Source organism: Salvia splendens, chromosome 9 (assembly GCF_004379255.2).
Source record: "Salvia splendens isolate huo1 chromosome 9, SspV2, whole genome shotgun sequence".
In the NCBI taxonomy this organism is placed as follows: Eukaryota; Viridiplantae; Streptophyta; class Magnoliopsida; order Lamiales; family Lamiaceae; genus Salvia; species Salvia splendens.
In genome coordinates, this window is record NC_056040.1 from 28,838,183 (window position 1) to 28,863,407 (window position 25,225).

At 35.8% G+C, this 25,225-nt stretch overlaps 1 protein-coding gene and 1 pseudogene across 7 annotated transcripts; both read right to left on the reverse strand.

Annotated features, from left to right (window-relative positions):
- Nucleotides 1-2,397: 2,397 nt before the first annotated feature.
- Nucleotides 2,398-4,240, reverse strand: LOC121749383 (annotated as a pseudogene).
- Nucleotides 4,241-7,167: 2,927 nt separating this feature from the next.
- LOC121747323 lies at nucleotides 7,168-18,296 on the reverse strand. Of its 7 annotated transcripts, XM_042141343.1 has the most exons (16): nucleotides 18,135-18,296; nucleotides 17,668-17,772; nucleotides 16,587-17,145; nucleotides 16,223-16,502; nucleotides 15,518-15,813; nucleotides 14,478-14,657; nucleotides 12,943-13,677; nucleotides 12,710-12,804; nucleotides 12,554-12,613; nucleotides 12,387-12,475; nucleotides 10,651-11,214; nucleotides 10,470-10,541; nucleotides 9,684-9,754; nucleotides 9,541-9,598; nucleotides 8,325-8,598; nucleotides 7,168-8,201 (listed from the first exon to the last, which is right to left on the reverse strand). In XM_042141343.1, exons 3-16 carry the CDS (start codon nucleotides 17,015-17,017, stop codon nucleotides 7,507-7,509), a joined length of 3,900 nt encoding a protein of 1,299 aa, XP_041997277.1. In that variant the 5' UTR covers nucleotides 17,018-17,145; nucleotides 17,668-17,772; nucleotides 18,135-18,296; the 3' UTR covers nucleotides 7,168-7,506. The 7 variants fall into 7 exon arrangements, with proteins under 7 accessions (XP_041997277.1, XP_041997278.1, XP_041997279.1 ...); XM_042141344.1 differs by lacking the exon at nucleotides 17,668-17,772 and having other exon boundaries at nucleotides 12,710-12,801; XM_042141345.1 differs by lacking the exon at nucleotides 17,668-17,772 and having other exon boundaries at nucleotides 10,470-10,526.
- Nucleotides 18,297-25,225: the final 6,929 nt, after the last annotated feature.

The window sequence follows — 25,225 nt, forward strand, 5'->3', positions numbered from 1 at the left end:
AACAGTTTTTGGTAGAATAATCAAAACATGTATAAATTCTAATTTAGTTTCATTTATGTAAATGACATTTGTTATTAAAGTATTGTATACCGTTTTCTCTCCATATTTTAAGTTCAATTAAGCAAGACATAAGCATGAAATTTAGTTATGTAGAGATTTTTTTTTACCTTCTGGAAGTAGAATGTGTTTTTGAGATCCTTTCGATTTTCTTCGGTTCCTTGTTGAATAGATCTTGTGAGTGCATGAATAGAGCTTGAGTGGTGTTGGTGGTGCTGTTTGTGGATGATGTACTTTATTTAGAAACTTACTGAATTTTCTGATTTGCTTATCCTCGAAGATCATCGTTTCTAGCGATTTTCGACAGTAAAATAGCTAGATTGAACTTGATAGTGTTGGTATCCAAGCCTCCTAGCTCAATTGGTTGAGAAGGGAGGTAAGGATACCTCCTCATCCTAGAGGTCACATGTTCGACCCCTGGGAGGCGCATCTTGGGGATTAATTTCCCTGGGGCCTAGTGGATTCACTTGCCTGACTCCAGAGCTTCGGGAGGTGATTAAGCCTGTACCCGTGCCTGCACCCAGGAGCTGGGGGAGGTGAAAAATCCTGGACCCGTTCCTGCGGGGCTGGTGGACCCATTGGGTCCCACCTTGACAATGAAGCGCGTCTTGGTAAGACGCTTCACCTCCGACCGTTAGGCCGGGGGTCCGAGTCACTTCGGGGGGGTAGGTGGGGAACCACCATCGATCCTCCTTTAAAATAAAAAATAAAAAAAATAAAAATAAAACTTGATGGTGTTGATTTTTTTTATGTATTTCTTTGAATTATCATTTGGTATTGTGCTTGGTAGAAGCGGTGAAAATGTTTTAGGGTTTCCATTTGACAAAGAGAAATGGAAGAGAGGGTGGAAGCTTTGATTTGTTTGACTTTTTTTATAATGTAATTTTTAAATATTTTGTGTGACGTAAATTCACAACTCATACAAAATGTTTCATCTTTATTCTTTCCCCACTCAACTCACAAAATAAAAATATTTATAATCTCTTCCGAACTGCTTTATTTAGAGTGAGATGGTACAATATGTACATTTCTTTTATTGTAAAGTGTATATAATGATGTTATTTTTTATTTATGTTGAATTACTTTGAATTTGTATTAATAAAGTGAAAATCATAGACCCGTGAGCTGAGAAGGTACAAGTATGAATATGTTAGATACCTTTTATGTAATCCAAATATTAGTTAGTTGTAATTTGTTTGATGACTATTTTATATTCTTGATTTTTTAGTATTAACTATACATGATTTAAAATATATGGATATTTTCTTTTCATTTTAAATGTAAAAAACATTATACTAATTAGCATTTGTATTTTTTATTTGTAAATACTTGAAATATAAACATATGTATATTTACTAAAGTGTTAATATATAGTACTCCCTCCGTCCAATTGAAGATTACCCACTTTCATTTTTGGATTGTCGCAACCAAGATGACTCATTACTAAAATTGGAAATACCTTTTTATCTCTACTTTATTTCCTCTCTTATTTTACTCTTTCCACTTAACACACAAAATAAAGCTGCATAAAATCTCGTGCCGCTTAGGGAATGAGTCTTCTTTCTTGGGACGGAGAGAGTAGTACTTTGTACTCCAAACCCATTGCAAGTGCATATTCTCCTTTTTTTTATCGTATTCTTAAATATTAACATCATTATCTCTTCTTTGTCCTCTGTTTTATTTTATTTTATTCCTCTCACATCAAAAGTTAAAACTGTATAAAATCATTTGTTAAATGATAGTGAAGTGAATATTCATTTTTCTTCTGACATTGTTTTGTCTAATAATAATGCTGGAGATTCTCTTAAATTTATTGTTTCAAAGATGTTATTATAACTTTCAAATTTATTGTCATATTTGAGATATTCAAAACTATTATCTTCATTTGACATTTGAGATATTATAAGGGGGTTATCCATACTTATATAGATGAGTTAGGATCATCACTAAGTCGATGTGGGACAAGATTTAAGTGTTTTAACAACAGCTTTACACATGCAGGCACAAGTACATTTTTTTGCAGAAAAGAAGGAAAAATTGTACTCCATCACAAATATTGTTCTTCCCCAACTGTTTTTACAGCTAGCAATATAAATTACTTACTGCTTCTATATTTTGCAGTACAAGATCAAAAATATCAAATCCATAGTTGGGAAGGAATTAGCAGCAAAGCTACTATCTTTGAAGCAATTTTATCAATCCAAAAACATAGTAATACCATCACCCGTTTTTCTCCATATCAGATGGTAGAAATAAGGGCACATAATCATAATTGACTTGAAACAAGGACAACTGGAATATCAAAGTCAAAATGGAACACACTTCATGACATATCTATCAGAACCTAAACCATGAATCCTTAACGCAGTTAACATTCATAACAAAAATGCAGCTGCCTTCTACAACATATTCAAAACACACAAACACCTCATTTACATGGCAATTCAATAACGAAATACAGATACAGAATCTTTGCATATTTTCTTTTATTTATGAAGATAAATACTTGCCTCACTAACTTCTGCTATAACGCGGTTGAGCGTATCCGCACTCGGATTACTGGAGAAAAACTCCATTTGCTGGTGCAACACTCTTGAGAATTCATCATTCATAGCATAAACAGGCGCATAAGGAGCCACTCTCCCATAATTCTTCATAAACCTCATGTGAATATCCTCCAAATATGAGACCGGAATCCTTCCTGGATCAAAGCATTACAATAAGCAACCACCTCTCAAATGAACACAGAATTATAGATGCACATATACCTCCTCACTACTCCATCGCATAGGTAAAATTCAACTAATTCAACGCATCAATTTCATTTTCCTATATCTATATACAGAAAATCATATAGCCCTGTGCAAATCTACAATACGTCATGACCTAGTGTAGTTCACAAAATTCAGCATCTACAAAACCTTAAAATCGATATGGAAGCCTAATTCACAACCTTGGCAGGGCAGCGACGCATTAAACTATGAACCAAAAAATTAAAACAAAAAAAAAAATCACTCGATTTAGAAACAGAGGCTTACTCCTGAAGGTGTCGTTGGCCATACAGAGACACGTGATGCCATCAGAGTGGATGATGTGGAAGATGTAGCGATCCTGAGGGCGCCCTATTTCCACAAGTTCAGCTTCTACCAAAGAATTCAATAATTGTCTTAGGCTTCTCAGTATAATCGCGGTAATGTAATCACTCACTTGCTTCAGAAGTCGAGGGCTCAGCTCCAGAAGTTGAGGATTCCATAGGACCTACTTGTTGCTTGAACTTGTCATCGGCTAGATACTCTGCCCTTGAAGCTTCCATCACCATGCGTTCAATTTCTTTCTCAGTCAGCTCAAGGTCCGAGTAGAAGTGCCCCTCAGCAAGAAGTGCCTACCAAATGGAACAAATCTATTACTATATGTTTTGGGGTGAAGGTGATTAGTATATACTACTTACATTATCGATTTGTTGATCCTGATGAGCTTTGATAGCTGCTTTTACCTTACCCTTATCAATGTCCATCTGTCAAATTAACACCAAATATGGCGAGGATGAGAAGTTAGGACAAGACATATGAAGGAATGTTCATAAACAGATACACTTACCCCTTGAAGGGAGCTAAATCCAAGCCCAGCACCAATTGTCAGCCTACGTGGATCAACAAGAGAGTTGTAGTGATTTCCGTGGTCGTAGCTTAGCCGTATCGGAGGCGTGTCAGTATTGTAATTTCCGTGGAATATATTGATAGGTTCTGCATCACATAAATAGCAATTTAATTGGAAGACTGACAAGAGAAGGGATTTCGGATAAGTGATAACGTAGAAAATCCGGACTCAAAAATCATCATAAGCAAATAAAGCACCTGTGCTGCAAGAATGTTTATGTAAGGCCGGTTATACATTTCTGATAAAGCCTGAATCTCCACATTATTTCCATAGACCTGCAAAAGAAGAAAAACCAACCCTAAATTATGAAGAATCACAACCTCTCAAGCTTAGGTCCTTCCCCTTTTGCCCTGTTCGTTCTCGATATATACACAAGAAACAGAATGACTTGGTTCCTTATCATTTCAAATAATAACATCATAAAAAGCAAGTTCCTCCTCCATAGAGAAGACATATTTCCGCGCGTGCTCAATTTCGAAGACATTACCAAAGACATATAAACCCTATGTTCTAGCAACTTGCTCATGTTTCAAAAAAAAGGACGAGTAGGAGATTTTGTTAAGTAAAATTGTCTGTATTCAAGGGTTTAGAGTTGTCTTCAAATTTAAGAATAACAAACCAACACATCCTTCGTCTTTTTCCTTTCTTTGCCTTTTCATGGTTTCTGTTGCGCATCTATGGCCTGTCTTCCTCAATTGTCTCAATCAGTTTTTCTAAATAAAAAAACGGATGTTACTGCTAATAAAAAATACTCCCTCTGTCCCTTATTTCACATTTTGACCGGGCACGGGTTTTAAGAAATGTAATGGAAAGTGAGTTGAAAAAAGTTAGTGGAGAGTGGGTCCTACTTTTATATACTCTCTGATAAGCACGACCCATAGTGAGAAGTGCGCTTAAAATGTCAAAGTAACCACTTAACAATATATCTGCTAAGACACAAAACGAAGTAGCCTATAACGGGCCTAGTGCAAACCATAAGGTACATAACTGACCCTATCATATGCATTTCTCTAGACTGTTGTTCTGTCACAGGAGATTGATCATTGCTTAATAGTATAAATTGGGCTGCTAAAGGCACACTAGCTTCTTTGAAATTAATCATTGAAAACTTACTAATGATTTACTGAACATACCTTGTTGGTCTATGACTAAACAAAAGGACTTCTTATCTCTAGTGATATAGGAGTATATGTCTAAAGTTTTCAATGCATTCCCTAGAACTTTCATGTCGAAATTCTCACTTTAGACAACTTTGCACATGCTTGATAGAGTTTGATTGAAAAAGATACATTTTGAATGAAAAATGATACTCTCTCTGTCCGTTCAAAGTATGAACATTTGGTTCGGCACAAATTTTAATGCATAATTGGTAAAGTAAGAGAGAGATAGAAATAAAAAGTAATTAAAATATTATTAGTGGAGAACGGATCCCACCACATTAGAGAACACAGAGTTTCCAAAATTAGAAAGTTGGACGGATTAAAATGTAAATAGTTCATAAATATTGCCACTTAATAAGATTCATAACTGATTTGTTGGACTACATATGAGTGCCAAACCAAACTTAAGTCTTAAATTTCATGTCAAGCACCGACTTTATGGGCAAAGTCAAGGTAAATGACTTTGGTAGTGAGAATCACAACGTTTGGTCTGTATAGCGTTTCGATACTGTTTTATGACGTCTTACAAAATTATATTTGGAGCCTTGGTTGGGGCAGGTTCTATTATATAAACTCCATTTAACATTAGTCAAATAAATTCGTATAAATTAGCCTGCCAACAATCCAACCATACTACACTTGATGAAATCACTACTTACATGCTGCCATCTTGAGATAAATGAATATGTATAATTTCACACACGTAATCAGAGCAAGCAATAACTTCTAATTCTGCAAAATAAAAACACAAGTATAAGCTAAATACAGATAGGAGCTTACCAACTAGCACTAGTTCAACTTTCTGCAAGCTAACGATGCTCACGGGTTTAATAGGAACAGCAAAGTGAGTTCTTCCTGACCAGTGTGCACAACATGAGCCTAGTCGAGAACAGTGGGTCAGAAAAAGGCTGTAATGTGGAAGAAATATATGAACTTAACTATTGTGATTTCAAAGATCCAACAAACATATTGCCTAATGTCAATAAAAAATCCCAAGAGTTAAATGTGTAGATGAACCTTGGAAGCCATTAGAATTTCCACAATCCAGCAATGTACTCAATACTCCACATGCCATGCTCACCTTTTAACGTGGAAAGCATCCTTAGGAACACTTCACGTGTAAAGGAGATTCTGCTCAATGGGTTCAACCGTTCAAGCTTATGAAATATGGATGAAGCAATGCATCATTCAATAGTTGCAACAAACTCATCTGTGCGATAAAGGGATTCTGAAACATACAAGCACATGCATATAATCAATTTGAATCAGAATTTTGGAATAACTTTTGCCTCTTTCAGGTTTGAGAAAGAGCTTCAAGCAGCTTGCTTCCATAAATGGGATGACAGAATAAGCTCTCTGAGAAACATGAACAAACTCACACGGACAGAATCCCTCGAGACAAGCTTGAATCACATCAACAAGTACATCCTAATTTGATAGCCATGGGATGCTAAATAGCCTACAAGCTAAAGAATTAAACAATGCAAATACAGTTAGATTAGTGGTTTGGAATGAGTAATGACTCTAGTCAACGCTTGATAAAATCTATCCAACACACTTATTAGCACCTAAAGCCTGATGAACTTAAGATTGATCAGCAAATTCTTCATAACATAATTTGGAGTATCCTTGCATTTCTACAAAAAAAATATCCAAATTAGAACCCCTCAAAAGATAGTCCCATACAATGATGACAAAAGATGTAACAAATGCATCAAGTAAAAAGAATGTAGATCAGATTAATTTCTTAAGTAGTGGCAAGTCGGAACATAAAACCCATACAAAATTTCATGTCATCAGTAACACCAAAGCATTATACCGTAGCGGCAGCATCAGATAGGTTTTCAGTTGATTCCAGACTTTAGAAGAAGCATAAATTTTAAGTTCAACATAGTAAGGAGCAGTAGTGCAGAAGTTATCACAAGACCACTAAGTAGAACTATATAAAGCAACAAGAATGGCTCTAGATAGTTTCATCGTCATGTAACAAAGTGAATTTACCTACAGGCCTCTACAAACAGTTACCTCGAAAGGAATCCAACTGCCAATCTCCTATTCCATACACACCACTTACCTTGACTGCCAGGATATGCACTCCATGCATCGTGGAATCACAAAATGGTCACAAAGCCAGCATACGATCATCAAAGCCTTCGCATCTAAAAGAGGTTAGAAACTGTAACAGTGAAAACTGATGTAAAATGCAAGTCCATGAAAAAATTAGATATGTTACGAATGATGCCCTCCTAGGTGAAAGATGATTTAAACCCCACAGCCAGCACAAGAGTGCTAATTTAGCAAAAGTATGGTTTTATTGGAATATAAAATTTATGTACATGGGACATTGTTTCTTATCTGTAATTGCTACAACGGAAGTAGTGCCTACTAAGACCTTACAACAGAGATGTGGGCTTATATGTCGAACAAAAAGATCTTTACAGTCAATTGTCAACAGCCAGATTACGAACATATCCTTATGCAGGAAAAAGAGAAACTCCATAATCACTCAAGCTGAGCTTATTGTACAGACAATGGCATGAAGACGATTTTCACTGGACAATCATGGCAACTGTTCTTTGTTTCTTCTTTCTGTAACTGTGTATAAGGCACATGAATGTACAACATTGAGATCTCAAACCATCATATTCAACTCTGTCAGGTCATCCATTGGGATTCCAAGGCCACCAATACAATCATTATCATGTAACCCGTCATCCTCAATATTCATAAACCATGATCCTAGGTCCTCTCCTTTACCACCTAGATCATCAGTAACTCCTAAATCATCCATATCAGGTAATTGCAGCCCAGATAAATCAATTGGTTCCTCCAACATGTCATTGGAATGGTTGTTGTTATCCTTTCCAGAGTTACTTTGGCTATTCTCACTTGATTTAAGCATTGCTGAGAATATTCTGTTTTCTTGTTCTCCCGTATTTCCCAGAGAACCATTGATTGAAGCAGACAAATGAGCAGTTTTCTGCTTGGTTCTTGCCTTGGACTTTGTATTTCCTTTGACAGAGGCCGAAACAGTGCGGCTATTTTTCGCCATTACGTTTTTGGAGAAAGCCTCTCTGTTGTTTCCTTTTCCCTCTCTATCCCTCTCACTCCTTTTTCCCTTAGCACACCTTGAGAGAGAACCACCAAGACCAGTGCTGATGATACCACCTACATTATCAAGTAACACTTCCCTCCTTTTTACTCGATTTGACCAACTGTCTTCTTTACTATTAACTTGTTCAGAACCCAGATTATTTGATGGGAATACTTCAGAAGAATATGTATCTTGATTGTTTGAACTGGGGCTCTGCTGTGGACCCACAGGAGCTGAGAACACAAAACGAGGGTATTCACAAAAAGAGAAGCTCTTACTTTAAGGAAAGAAGAGTATTTGCTAGAAATAACATAATTAAACGTTTATAAGCATCCTGAATTTTATCTGGCATTTACCTGAAGTTCTAGCTTCAATAGAGCTTCCAGATGCTCCAAGATGCAGTTTTTCAGACTCATTATCAGTGCTAGAGTTCAAAGGTTGTCCATCAAAAAGGTGGGATACACCAGAAAGGAAAATGTCCTTATAAAGAGGATCGTCAAAGCAGCTCTTTCCTGTCTCCTCAAATTCTCGGTACCGTTCCATAGTCCACTTAACAAAAGCTAAGGCTACTTGCTTGGCCATTTTACCACTGGCACTTTTCATCCCATGGGCATTAGGTCCACAGCAACTCTGTAGGGAAGAAACACTTAATTTACAAATCAGGCTATACCAGAAATAGTTGCCAGTGGCATTTGATTAAATTGTGAAGCAGATTGAGACAGAACCAACTTTAAGAGACAATCAAACACAGAGGAAGATGATACTATGATTTGCTTCCAGAAGATTGATAATCATGATCTTGTTTCAGTGTCCTTATTTTTGCATTTCAGAGATATAGGCAGCATAGAACATAGCCATTCATTGGAATTGCTTGTTTCTTTTTTACATACAGTATGTTAAGCTTCCTCTTTTGTCATATACTTTTTTGTTTACTTATCTTTTAATCTGAGTGAGCAATACCCATGTGATTAGAGCACCCAACATGAAATTTATACTACCTCCATCTTTGACAAATAAAAACTTTTGAAATGGCACGGGTTTTAATGCACAATTGGTAAAATAAGAAGGAAGAATTTGTAAAGTAAGAGGGAGGGAGAGAAAACTGAGTAAAGTAAGAGAGATGAAGAGAAAAGGTAGTAGAAATAGAGTTAGTGGACTGTGGGGTCCACTTCCTAAAACAGAATGTTCAGAAAGTTTCTATTTTTAAGAGACGGGCCAAATAGAAATAGTTTCTATTGTTAAGAGACGGAGGTAGTATTTGTTAACTGAGATGGTCCAGTTTTTGGTTTACATATGAAAGCTTTTGAAAAATCATGTTTCCTGAGCAGCAGGTGCTCAGAGGCTCTTAAAATTGGATGTATCAATAATCGTTGATGAAAAGAAAAAAAAATCTCAGGTATCTCAGTATCAGTCTGTTGGTAGGAAATTTAGTTTGAAAATATTACTCCTACTATGAAGGACAAGATATAGATTACTGTTTTTCTTAGTAAAGAGTCAACTGATTCTCTAAAATGATTTCTTACATCAATATACAAGGTGATAGAGGAAGAATGAGATGATAGTGATGATTACCATGTACTTCTCATAGGCCATTCCCACAAGTTTATTAAGAGCACGCTCTTCAAAATCCCTACAGTAAATGAAGATGCTCAATTATTATCAGGCAAGATAGGTTGTCCATACATTATTTCTTAAAAGACGAGCAGAATCCTTACTTCTGCTGGAGCTCTTTAGCATCAGTAGCAGAACAGAGAAGTTTGCCAAGCAAGCTCTTCTTCAGTGAAACCTAGATACGGGATTAACAATAAGAAGGATTATCAAAATAAAAAAATAGAAGGTTCACAAAGGAAACTTAAAATACACACAAGAATCTTAAGAAACAGCTCTTTTAAAGATCTTAGCCAAGATCCCCCAAATGCTATACTCTGCCAGCCTTTGTTCTATCTTCCTTTAAAAGACATCACTTTTATTTTATGTTTCTTGCAGCACATGCATATACATAGATGAGGATGATGGAAGTGCAGGTAACACAGATTGTTAACTGACTTCTACCAGGCATTTCTCTTAGTGTGTGGAACAAATCCGACAAATTTAGCTTTATGTTACATTTCCTTTGTTAGAAATGGGTCACTCACCCCCTTAAAAACCCTTATACGGGCGGAGGGTTATCCACTCATTTATAGAGGAGTCAAGATCACCAATTTGTGGATGTGGGCCAAGAAGGGATTTTAATACGCCCCAACAATGCGTGGGACGGAATGATCATCAGACTTCCATACTTGCAACAAAGAAACCCATCACGAACTTGGGCCAGCTCTAATACCATTTTAAAAATGAGTCACTCCCCCCCCCCCAGTAGAGAGGCCCATTAAAGGCATCCTTAATATGTAACTATGAACAAATAAAATATACTTGCGGTAAAAAAGTATTGAACAAAATATCCAATAGAAAAGCTAAAGTCTTCTTTATTCGTTTCAATTTCAGACTTTAACAGGTGTTACCTGTTCCTGGTACTTCTCATCCAACCTAGTGATATCCCCACTTATTTCATCTCCACTCTGTGCCACATAAGACTGATAAGAAGAATGTATCAAAAACTTGATGCAAGGCTTCTAAAGCAAGAGAGAAAAAGAAGCACGTGCACTAGATTGAAAACCTTAAAGAGGAGAAGACCTAACATACCACTAAATCTGGGTAGATTCCTATGCTATGAAGCTCCATAATAAGTCTTTCATTTATTGACATATTTTGATACTGATACTCTGAACATATTGTGCTAGGTATCAACTGGTCTGTGTGTAAACCATCTTGTAAATGGTCACAGTTCGGGAAACCCATGCAAGGAATTGACATAATGTTCTGCTCCAATTCGTAAAATGATCTTCCATTTGAATTTGAATCATATCCATTAAACGTAGGACATCCAGAAGGGTCACAACTTGGTGACATGTGAGAACAGACGGTATCTGATCCCAAATCTTTTTCAATCTCAAATGAAGATTCATGCGCATCGTATCTGAGGTCATGTTCTTCTTCAGGAATCAAAGCCGCAATAATTCTCTGGTACATGGAAATCTCATCCGACTTCTTCACACCTGGAGCCACATGCTCAGGGCTAAGATCCAAACATCTTGCTTTAGTCTCCCCTCTCCCAAATTCATTCGAGCCATAGCCAGGTACTAAAATGCAGTTAGCTGTATCGATTTGAACTGGAGCAGGCATGTCCACTGTTATACCAGAATTAATCTGGAAAGAATAAAAATGACACAGAAGACTTCAATATACAGAAATGCAACTAAATGTAGAAAAGTGGCATCAAACTGAGCTTCAATCATCAGAACATGCTGAGCATCATTCAAGGCTTAATTCTTATATACTTGCATAAAGTACAACTTGCCATTTATAATGTGCGTATAGAAGGTGCAATTGAACAGGAGTATTCATAATAACTGTAAGGTGCCCCATAAGGCTTTAACCCTAACTTTTATTGCTTATGAAGACAAACAGACTCCAGACGAAATGGGTACCAATAAATCAAATAGCATTACCTAATCACAACCATTAGCACCAATAACACATCAATGCTGACAGAAGTTTCAAATTTGTGCAATAACTGAATATGTCAACCAAGCATAAAAAGGGGACCTAAACTGCATCACTCTTTGCAGACTCTAGCATGCTCAAGGTGAACCTAAGTATAAGTCCTAAAAAGTACTTATAGCATTTTATGTTTGATAGATATCATACATGAACTTAATGTATTACTACATGCTTAGTAATTGGATGACAAAGTGTTGCTCACTTCATGTATCCTTTTCCCAAACACAATAAAATGCTGAAAGCAAGCAAGACACATATTGAATTTTATTAGAAAAAAGATTACACATATCGAGAAAAGAATAAACACTGAAAAATTGAAGTCTACAGAATCTGCCAAGAAATATAAAATCTTTTAATAGTAATATGAGCAGAATTAGGACATAAATGATTTAAAAGATAGTAGTGAAGTGGGGGGGGGGCAATTTTAATATAAAAGGTGCATAAATAAAACAACCAAATGGGTAGATCAGTAACACATTAGTTAAGCAAGGGAATATAGTACAAGTGCAATTTAATAAAAATTCACTCCACTAATATTTGGCAATCAAAAGACTACATAATGAATATCTAACAGTCAAGGACTCAAGTCCACTGGCAAAACGTGGAAGTAACCCTTCTATTTTCAATCAACAGCAATATGTCTCTTAGCCAAAATAACAAAAATAACAAAATACTTTCCCGACCATTCTAACATGCACAGCTATTACAATATACCTTATGTAGCAGTAGCATAACATATATCACAAGTAATTTCATCAAAATTCAATTCATGCTGGAATTTTGAAATTAATAGGTATGTAAAAACAAATAGACTTCACCTGATCTTTCAAATAAGATATATGCACATCAGTGATAAAATGAAATAAAGGCTCCATCTTCTTCCAGAATGGGCTAGTGAGAGCTTGTGCTGCATCCAATAACACTTATTATTGCCAGGAGAAAGTTATACAGTACGAGAGAATTAGAGCCTCAAAACAAATAATACCAGTGTTTGTAACAGCATTTGCAGCAGCCAAAAGCTCTTCATGACCATCATGGGCACCAACTTTATAAACATATATACCAATTATCAGAAAAGGAAAATAAACATTGGGACTGGAAAACAAATGTCATCGTATGCATTCTAAAATGAATTGATTACCAAGTAAATCTGATACTGTATTGATGGCAATATGCTTTTGCCTTATATAAGCCTTTCTGTCAGAAAGTTTTCTTGTAGGTGGCCTCCCTGCTCTGCTGCACAAAAGATTTTCACCATATCATAAAGTTTCTTGTTCTGATGGATAGTTCAAGTTCACAACATCAAGACGATCCATACAGAAAAAAGAGCAAAAAACCCAAGTCTAGAACTTCTAATTTGTTTAGGGTTTAAACCTTTCAGTCTTGTCAAGACCAAGTCTAGAACTTCTAATTTGTTTAGTGGTCCCCACATTCCCAAGCTTTTCTACTGACAAAGGGAAGAGGGACCTAGAGGACGTAAATCCTCGACCAGTTCTGCCTTGTCTCCTTACACCATCTGCGTGGTAGTCCGCATTGACTGCCTTGTTTTTCCTTGGTGGTAGAAGCAGAGCTGAGATTTTCTGGACATTCTGAACACTTTTCTCATCCAGCTCATCGCACTTCTTATTCTTGTTTCTTGACTTGATTTCAGCAGCAACTGGTCCATCACTTTCAAATAATGCAGCTGGAATGATATTGTCACCTTTTATTTTGGTTTGCTTAGGAGAACCAGCAGGAAAACATCGTTCATTTACCATCATGTCAGACGCAGCATCCATAACAGGGTCCTCATCATTTCCAGAAACAACTGGTAATAAACTAGTTCTTCTTGCCGTTCGAGAAATCTTCTGTGGCCTTTGAGCCCAATTGGCAACAGGAGATGAAGACTGGGCAGAAGGGGTCCGTTTACGACTTTTGGCCCCAAGGCCACTCGAAACCTTGTTTGTGCAGTTAGAAAGATCCCAATCATTAGATGATACAGACCGTTGCACTGCTTGAGACATCTTAGAGCCACCACCAACTAAACCTGAGCGTGGGCCCCGGACATTAGCATTCAATTTTGAGCCTGAAGTAGGACTACTGCAACTGACATCTTCTCGTGAATTTTCCCTTTAAATGGTTGAAAGGAAAAAAAATGTTACACAGCAGGAAACAAAGAAGCAAAAAACAAGATGAAGGAACATAAAACAGAACAAATTTCTTGCATGTGGCCTAAGAGATAGTTTTTCATTCCTCATACAACTCATGGCCATGAGCCTGATATGGGTCAAAAGTATGGCCTGACATCATAACACCTCATAATTTACATACTGTCTCCAGCGCGAGCTCGAGTAAAGTGATAATTAGCACCAAATATCCAAGACGAAAACCCAAAAGAGTATCAGTGGCCATAATATCATATATGACAACTTGTATCCGCTCATCTTATTCTATGCATCATCCTTTGGATTAAAATTTTCATTTCATCCGCTAATGCTATAATTGATATCTTGGATTAATTCACTGTAACCACTATTGTAATCAACAGGAAGGCCTCTAGGACTTCACAGAAACAAAAATTTATGCCCAAGCTTTCATCAAGTGAGAGGCAGATCGCATATTCATTTCAAGAAGAAAAATGCATGAAATTATTAATCATGTAATAATAAGATACTAAGCAAGTTTCAGCCAATTGCAATGAACAATGAATATCTTGACCAATCTGTTTCAACTCAACCAGCGAAGTGATTTTCAGAATTTTTACTCAGCATGAAAAATAAAAACCACTCTCATAAGGCATGTCCTTTTAAACCATAAAACAGGTCTTTCAGCAGTATGACGACAAAAAACAATATAGATTTGTCACATTGTTTAATCGAATAATTCTCTGGAACTAATTATAGAAACTCAAACACAATGAATTTCCATACTTGTTTACAGCTTTCAGATTCACCCTTTCTTTCTCTTGTCCATTAGGATGCTCTCTCCGCTCATGGAGAATAGAACCGTTCTCAGAATCAGTCCGAGACATAGATGACCGCATCCCTGAACTGGTCTGGGAGGTAGCCTCACTTTTCACTAGCCCTACGCCTCCATTAGCAGCACCAGATCTGTGTGAAGTTGTATATTCACATCGGCATCAGTGAATCTTTTTAACCAAGGAACATTATGCATATGGTGAAAATAAAACCTTTATTGTTATCAAGAAAAGAAACTGTAGGGAAAAGAAAAGATTAGATGTTTTGTGCTCAGTTATTTAATCATCCTTGGAAGATATTCTTACCAAGAAAGAAGTAAAACCTTTACCTTTATTATTATGTAACATTACTACTTAATAATGCATATGGTGACAATATAAAATTATCATAGGACATGAAGATAAACATTAGCAGGCAAAATTATGAGAATAAACCATCAAAATGACTAGGCTCGTTATCGGATAACAAGATCACCATTCAGACACATTAACGTTTATAAGAAAATTAAATCCTTCCATTTATTTATCTGCGCCCAGCTCAGAATTGTGAGATCACATAGAACATGCAACACCATAAGGATGATTCGTCCCTGAAAGCATAGGCTCTCAAAGCCAGCCATCTATTATTCAAAGCATGACATCCTCACCTAATTATTATGCATATCGATAGATTGCAAGATGAGATTGCTGTATAGAACATCAAAAAATAGGACTACTCGTTAATCTACATGAAGAAAATAGAAACAATACTCATAAATTATTATGCACCTTAGATCTATCCAACAAAAAGAAAAAAAAAACGTTATGTCAAGTCAAGCATCTTATGTTTTCTCTCTGACTCATTACAGAATCTGATAAGTACGAATAGGCCAAAAACAAATGGATTATAAGAGTTGCACAAACATCCCAGCAGACAGACAATGAAGTGCCAAAAACTTGTGAAATACATTCCATTATTCCAACATTATCATTGATAACAAAACTTTGTCACACCTGAAGCCATAGGCATCGGCCACCCTTGAACGGGCTTCGGGAATTTGATGTGGATGTGTTTCTTGTTTAGGTTCCCTATAACCATCAACTGCTTTTGTTGTCATTGAACTAGAACCATTGTCTATCTTTATATGTGTGCGCTTTTTCTTCATTTTGGAATTCTCCCAACCCTCAACAGCAATCGATAGCGTTCGATCCTCACCCTGAACAGAATTAGAACTAGAGATTCTTACTGCATCCCTGTCCTTATCCACAGCCCCAGGTGTTCTTGCAAGGTTATTGGCACGTGCATCCATCTAATTGAAAGGAAATATAAAGTCAGACCTTCACTAAAATGGTTTCAGTTCTCAATTTCTATCAAGTACAATGGAAGTCCAACATCTATTCATGACAAGAATATTGTGGATAATAAAAAAAACAATTAATATCACACTAGTACACTACCAGATAGGTAAGCAAAAGTTCAAATTTGATGGAAGCATGTAGGTCACTCAATATAACGTATTGAGAAATTTTCCATCAAAAATCTTCATTAGGGAAAACACGGAATTCTTTTAGGCATAAAGTAATATAAGGTTAAAAATAGTCATCTGAGTTTATTTAAGGAAAAACATGGAATTCTTTTCGGAAATAGCATAGAGGAAAAAAAGGGGAAAAAAACACAAATAGTTAAAAGGGGAAAGAAAGAAGGAAATGACCACAAACCCTAGCGTCAACTATAGAAGTTCGAGTGCGCTTGCTTGGAATGGTATTCTTTGTCCTTCCTTCAGACTTTTGTTGCTCCAGCTCAAAACCATTTGCAGTAGCATGGTTTTGCACTCCCATTTTCCCAACACCCACTCCAGATGCTGCACGATCAATCCTCAACACTGTGTTGGATCGATCATAAGACAAGGTATCCACCCGGGATCTCTTTCTCGATGGAATAGCAGGGAAACACTTATTAATTACTGATAAACAGTCATTAAATATCTTCACGCGTTCCCTAATGAAGGTGAAACATTATAATATGCTGCTCACTTCAGATGGGAAAGAAAAATAAAGAGGGGCTGAGATTAATAACAGTTACCTAGCTTTAGTACCACTTTCCCGCACACCAGATTTTAGGCGTCTGAGATCGTCTAACGAGGAAGAAGTTAGTTGTTTGCTTTTCGAAGATGTGGGAAGAGAATCTTCCACGGGCATGCCAACAGCAGAACTTGCAAGCCGCTTAAAATCTGCTGGCCTGTTCAACTTATGATCTACGACCATAGACTTTGGATCAACACGCACGCAATGGAAGAAGTTGAGTACATCATTTTGAGTTACCGATGAGTTGCTTCTTGTCATATTTGGAAGACTTGACAAAAGTGGGTTCTCCAAGTTCTCATGAAAGCTACCTGATCTGTCCAGTGAGGCAGCACCATAGGAACCACGGAGGACAGATGCATACAATGGCCTATCAGGGCTACTAGATGAAATATCAAATTTGCTAGATGCTGACATGGCATCAGTTTCCATACACTATCTGTGTTGAGATACCAATTAACACAATCTTGCATGGCAATGTTGTATTACCAGAATCTATACGCATCAAATCAGTGCTCAGAAGGGTTGAATATGACGACAGGACACTGACAAACCTGTGCCTAAAAGAGAACCAAATATGCATGTTATATAGAGATTTACCTTAACCCTGAAACTAAACAGCAAATGCATTGCAAGTCCCACATAGAAACAATGATGGAAGGAAGTTCTAAATAAAACAAAATGAGCATTGCAGTATAAATAAACAATGAAAGTTAAATCACCGCAAGAGGAAGACAACCATCACTACACATTTTCCCCATTATCTGCATGTACAAGCTTTAAAAATAGAAAGTTATAAATGTAAACTTTCAGTCAATATCATTGAACAATGTAACCAGATAATTCAATGGATGCTGCTGCACTTAACTCATTACCAAAACCGGAGCTTTTATACACACTCCTTATATCAAAATGCCATACAACTATCTTGACTCTTGAGTCCTCAGAAAAGATTTATTATTTCTCACAGAGCAAGTCTAAATACTGAGCCTTCATTTTAAATTATTAAGCTTAATTAAAGCCCCTATAAAAATCCACTTAAGTAAGCAGCTTGCATTCATAAAAGTGATTCTATTTCTCACCACACAAAGCCAATAGTCGCCTCTAAAAGTGATGTGTACTCGTGATTTCCTCAAGCAGATTATACTTGTCATAACATCCCACATAACCACCAACAGAAACAATAACTGCACCATGTGATCACAAGCAAAACCAGTAAAATCCATTGCGTTTAATGAACTAATCACCAAATGCTCAGATTTAACACACAGTAAATTGCCATAACCTATTTCACAGCTTAATAATTTAGAAAATAACAGCAGTAATCACTTTAAAAATCTTCGAAACACGTTTGATCCACAAAGCTTCAACTCGTAACCTTTGCAATAATGAAAACATCTTAGCTAATCGATCATTTCTAAGGGTTCAATTAGGGTTTTGAAAAAGATCACATAATTTATGCAATCATAAAACAGAAACAATAATTAAGATGGGAAATTACGCCCAGGCAAAATTTAATAGTAATTCTTAAATAATGGGAAATAAATACCTGAAAATCGAGGGAGAAGAAAAATTACTTCAAACCACCGTCGACAGCAAGTGGTTGATCGGTGAAGGCAGAGGTCGGTCGTTAAATCAGAAGACGAAGACGTTTTATTAAATACTGATTCTATTTTCACCTGATTTCGGCCCGACATTTAGCCCGAATGGATTGGTTTATAAAAGTGTATTTAGAAATTAAATACTCAAATGAATAGCTAGCAATAATTTCATTTAATCACATTGCCATTTGAGGAATATATCTGAATCTAAGTAGTTTGTTAAAAAAAATAATATGGGGCCACGCATTTTAAATCACAAGTCTAACTAGTTAGAACAAGCTCATTGCTTTACAATTATTTAATTTTATTACTACTAACTAGTTAATCTTCAATCTTCGTTTTCTCGGTTCATTTTAAAATACACATCTTCAAAATGAATATGTTCAAACATTGATATAAGCACTTATATATAAAATATACCCATTTCTCTACGTCTCACAAAATTTGTCATGTATTTAATCTGATATGAATTTTAAAAAATATTATAATAAGAGCATTCACAATATAGCGGATATCCCCGCGCACTAGCACTATGATTAGCCAGAAACACCTCCTGTCACGTCACTAAGACTGGCCTCTGCACTGCCACATCACTAAGACATCCCACTGCACAATAGTGGACTAGCACTAGGACATCCCAACAAACAAAATCACAAATACTGAATTAAAATTTCGACATGAATATAGGGAAAATGCAACCATTTTATATAAATTAAAAAAACATACATAATCAAAATAATAAAAAAAATTTAAAATACAATTCAACAAAAAAAAACGATTTCCACAAATTATATTATAAATATCAACGCACACTCCTACGCGCCCACAACTACCACATGCATCAGCCATTTCGGGATGTAGAGAGAAATGTAGAGTGAAAGAAGATAAACTCGTTAATACAAGTGGTGCAAGTGAAAATGAATTGCAACGAGCCGTATATATAGAGTTTTTGAAAAAAAATAAAAAAATCGCTAGTCAGTGCGCTAGTCTGTCGGGAGCACACAATAGTGGACTAGCGGATGGACTAGCGCCATATCCGACGAACGAGAAGTCGTCCGCCGCGCTCGTCCGTCAACTGCTAGCCGGTCGCAATAGTGGACTAGCGGCTAGTCCGCGCACTAGTCCACTATTGTGAATGCTCTAAAAAGTGGGTTGATAAAGTTAGTGGAATGTGAATATACATTTATTTATTACTCCCTACGTCAGCCATTAAGAGTCTCATTCCTTAGAGGCACGAGTTTTAAGAAATGTTAAAAAAAGTGGATGGAAAAAAAGTTAGTGGAATATAGGTCCCACTTATATATATTAGTTTTAAATTAAATGTGAGTGGAATGAGTTAGTGGAATGTGAGAATCTATTACCATTTATGGTAAAAGTGAATCGGGACTTGTAATACCCCGCTCAAATTAAGTCATTAAACGTTTATAGAGTAAATAATTATATTAAAGCAAGTAGTATTTTAAACTCCTATGTTTCGTTGTATTAAAATCCTTGATGGGTTTTAATTGATAGTTAAGCGCCAATGTGAAACTAATTTTGATCAAGGACTTTGACGTGCAAGAAGACACATGAAGCGATAAAATAATTGTTCATGTACATTTATAAATCAGATGGATATTAAATGTCCATTTACAAAATATATTCATTTCTCTTCAAATGAGAAATGTACTAATTGTATTTAGTTTATGATGTTATAAAAACGAGCTAAAATTTCTTCGCAAAGCTAGTATTCTATCTTCAGGAAACCCCAATTTCCTACAAATTATGGGACAAGTCAGAAACGACAGTGCAATAATAATACAGTAACAAAAACAACTTTTACCATCTTTAACCATAGTCAACATATGAATAGTGCAGCACTATTCACTTACAACGACCCGAAGTCATCGCATATGTATAAATATTTCATTTTATAATTAATATATATATATATATATAGGGATGTATTCATTTCCTTTTCCTATATTTCCTCCTTTTTCCTTCTTAATATCAGCCATTAGATTATAGAAATGGACGGTCAAGATCAACATTGGGTAATTAATCCCGTGTTGCATTATTTGTCCTATTTTGTGCATTATGAGGGTACAATAGTAATCTAATAATGGCTGGAAACCGCTACGAATAATGCACCACATGGTCACGAGTAATGCATATAATTGACTATATAATGCACAATATGTGAACTGCAATGCATACGAATAAGATGTACCATATTATGATGTTTGGACACACGTTTCTTGTTTCCCCTAAGGGTTTAATAAGCTTAGGGGCTAGGGTATAGTACGTAGACACGTATGTAATCTTCACATGGTAACGAGTAATGGATATAATTGACTATATAATGCACAATTTGTGAACTGCAATGCATACGAACAAGATGTGCTGTGTTATGATGTTTGACACACGTTTCTTGTTTCCCCTAAGGGTTTAATAAGCTTAGGGGCTAGGGTATAGTACGTACGCATTAATAACAAATTATAAAACGTACGAATAATTCACCAAATTGTCACGAGTAATGGATGTTATTAACTATATAATGCACAATATGTGAACTGTAATGCATACGAATAAGATGTACCATGTTATGATGTTTGACACACGTTTCTTGTTTCCCCTAAGGGTTTAATAAGCTTAGGGGCTAGGGTATAGTACGTAGACATTACTAAATGCACGTATGTAATCTTCAATCCGTTGATTAACCCATATACACAATACCTCTAATAATGCATAATATACTGAGATAATGACAATTAACAGCTACATAATGCACTACCTAAACCAAATAATGCACATACGTATATTCCAATAACAACAATTTGTTAGTAATGTCTACGTACTATACCCTAGCCCCTAAGCTTATTAAACCCTTAGGGGAAACAAGAAACGTGTGTCAAACATCATAACATGGTACATCTTATTCGTATGCATTGCAGTTCACATATTGTGCATTATATAGTTAATAACATCCATTACTCGTGACAATTTGGTGAATTATTCGTATCGTTTTATAATTTGTTATTAATGCGTACGTACTATACCCTAGCCCCTAAGCTTATTAAACCATTAGGGGAAACAAGAAACGTGTGTCAAACATCATAACACAGCACATCTTGTTCGTATGCATTGCAGTTCACAAATTGTGCATTATATAGTCAATTATATCCATTACTCGTTACCATGTCATGATTACATACGTGTCTACGTAGTATACCCTAGCCCCTAAGCTTATTAAACCCTTAGGGGAAACAAGAAACGTGTGTCCAAACATCATAACATGGTACATCTTATTCGTATGCATTGCAGTTCACATATTGTGCATTATATAGTCAATTATATGCATTACTCGTGACCATGTGGTGCATTATTCGCAGATACCAAAATGTGGCAGTTACTTTTCCGTCAAATGTCAATAATAATCCTGTAATGCATACAACCACCTTCTATAATGCAACACGGAACCAGTTTTATAGAATCAATCTGATCCGTTGATGCCTTAGATCTAACGCGTAATATTAAGAAGGAAAAATGATCTAAGATGTGAAAAGGAGAATAACGCTCCCCTATATATATATATATATATTCTATGGCAAACACCTCTTAACCATATAACTAGAGAACAAATAATAGCCACAAGATCAAAAAAATCAAGGGCTAGTATTAATTTTTGAATTTAAGGAGAAATTAGTTCCCTCAATCACAAATTTACTCTACAATAACAAAGCGGGGGTATAATAGTCATTGACGGCCAAAATAAGGTTATGTTGCAAATTTCTATCCAAAATCCATTGGTCTTCTTCACCTCGACGCAGCTGTTGGCGCTCCGCTGCAGGAATATGACCTGCTCCAATCTCTCCTCTCGCGCAGGCTTGGGAGGCTGATCGGTCTTGTCGTTCTCGATTAGAAATGAGACTCTCCCGACGCTGCCGACCTCCATGGTGCTGCAGGAGTTGCGGTGCGAGGAGGAGACGTCGGAGCAGGAGCAGGAAGAGAGACGCTGCTCGCCGCATTCCGAGCAGACCAGCTTCACTAGCCTGTCCTTGAGGCAGTGAGCGCATATCCCCACCGACAACGAACTCGGATGCTTTCTGCACGGCAGCTTCGACACGACGGAGTAGTTGAATTCGGGCACGAGATGCGAGAGTGTTTGAGCCGGGCTGATCATCGGAGCTGGGAGCTTCAAGAGGAGCTTAATCGTAAGCCTAATTGTATCGTCATGTGATCTGATTATGTGATTGAAAGAGGAACTTGCAGAACAATGTTTTGATTTTTGCTATGTATGTATCATACACTTTGATCATCGAAGAATGTAAGATTTCGAAATTATTTATGTGAAATTAATTACCAACAAAATCTCTCCAAATTCTCGATTATTAATACTATTGTATAAGCAGTGTTGGGTAAATGCGTATTGTATTGGAGATCTAAAATGAGATTTTAGTTTTATGGTGAATGGTAATGCCAAAAACAAGAAAATTTTTATTCAATAGAATAGTTAGAGAAACAGACATATCTAAGAGTAATGACAAAATAAAATTTTGGGAGTTCGATGATGATATGTGAACTTTTTCAACAATCAATCATGTATGATTAGACTTTTGTTCTTTGACTAAACTTATGTAGTGATTTTACTTCACTATTGTTTACAAAACACATCACTCTTATTATGATTTTACTTCACTCTTGTTTACAAAACACATCACTCTTAGCATGATTTTACTTCACTCTTGTTTACAAAACACATCACTCTTATTATGATTTTACTTCACTCTTGTTTACAAAACACATTACTCTTATTATGATTTTACTTCACTCTTGTTTACAAAACACGTCACTCTTAGCATGATTTTACTTCACTCTTGTTTACAAAACACATCACTCTTATTATGATTTTACTTCACTCTTGTTTACAAAACACATCACTCTTAGCATGATTTTACTTCACTCTTGTTTACAAAACACATCACTCTTAGCATGATTTTACTTCACTCTTGTTTACAAAACACATCACTCTTAGCATGATTTTACTTCACTCTTGTTTACAAAACACATCACTCTTAGCATGATTTTACTTCACTCTTGTTTACAATACACATCACTCTTATTCTGATTTTACTTCACTGTTGTTTACAAAACACATCACTCTTATTCAGATTTTACTTCACTCTTGTTTACAAAACACATCACTCTTATTCTGATTTTACTTCACTCTTGTTTACAAAACACATCACTCTTATTCTGATTTTACTTCACTCTTGTTTACAAAACACATCACTCTTAGCATGATTTTACTTCACTCTTGTTTACAAAACACATCACTCTTGTTAAAGGTTGGGCTATATCTCTTTTGGACTTCCTTCTTTTTCTTGATCATAAACTGCTCCCATCAAAATCATTCAAATATTAATGTGCTACCATATCTCAAAAATTATGATCGATTACATTCACACTTCCTTTTCAATCTTCCTTTCAATCAATCATTGTGTAAATGTGTAGGGCCTAATGATAAAGTTGTTAATATTCGAGGCCAATGATCTTGGGTTCAAATCTATCACAGCACCGTCTTTTAACAATTCTATTAAATTTTCTGTAAAAAGAAAGTAAAATCAATTATTAAGACAAAAACTAAAATAAATTATGGTGAAATTTAATCCGTACTGTGTGCACAATCACATAATCAAGCTCGTGGCACAAACTTAACGGTTTTTTAAAATGAAAAATGGAAAAAGAAAAAAAAAGTTATCCATTTCTGCATAATGATAATTAAATCTGACAGCAGATAATATTTTTGTCCAAAATGCCACCTTGGAAAAACCATTTGTCAATTAGCCTAAGAGTGAAGTAAAATCAAAATAAGAGTGATGTGTTTTGTAAACAAGAGTGAAGTAAAATCATGCTAAGAGTGATGTGTTTTGTAAACAACAGTGAAGTAAAATCAGAATAAGAGTGATGTGTTTTGTAAACGAGAGTGAAGTAAAATCAGAATAAGAGTGATGTGTTTAGTAAACAACAGTGAAGTAAAATCAAAATAAGAGTGATGTGTGTTGTAAACAAGAGTGGAGTAAAATCAGAATAAGAGTGATGTGTTTTGTAAACAAGAGTGATGTGTTTTGTAAACAAGAGTGAAGTAAAATCGGAATAAGAGTGATGTGTTTTGTAAACAAGAGTGAAATAAAATGAGAATAAGAGTGATGTGTTTTGTAAACAAGAGTGAAGTAAAATCAGAATAAGAGTGATGTGTTTTGTAAATAAGAGTGAAGTAAAATCATACTATATTACATTCTAATTAAGGAGAGAAAGCATGAACATTCCCTAAATTAGGAGTAGAATATTATGATGAGAAACAAAACATATACATATATCTAAAAATAACAAGGATTAAACATCATAGTACTACAGTAGTAATAATAAATCCTCCATCCAATGTTGAGAAACTTCTTGATAGGCCAGGTGACATCCACGTATTGAAGAGTAGTCATCTCACTTGCTTCATCGAAAGCCTTCGAAAACTGGCCTCCTCCGTCTGCTTCGCTCATGCTCTCAAAATCAACGCCCAGCACAACCTTGAACACAGAGTCCAGTTCCGATTTCATGAACAAATCCTGCAAAATCACACAAGCTTTTGTGAAGTGATTTACCTGAATTTCCCCAATCTGGGGAAATTATCATTGTGATGATGCAAATTCTGCAAAAAAATAGAAAAAGGCAAAGTAATTAACCTGAATTTCCACAATCTGATTTGATTCGGCAGTTGCGGAGATCAAATGAGCGAGTTTAGCGGCGTTCGCCTTGAATACGCCGACGCAGATTTGGAAGGATCGCATAATGAAACCGCGTAATTTGATCCAGATTTAAATTTCATATTGTACTTTCCAAAAATACCCTTGGCCTATTTTATATAATTAAAATAAATAATATTTGTTCCATTAAGATGTGTGGCTGAGATTTGTTCTCTAGTTATACACTTAAGATTGGTTATATCTTGATCACTCCCCTATATATATATATATATATATATATATAGGGAGATGATCAAAATAAG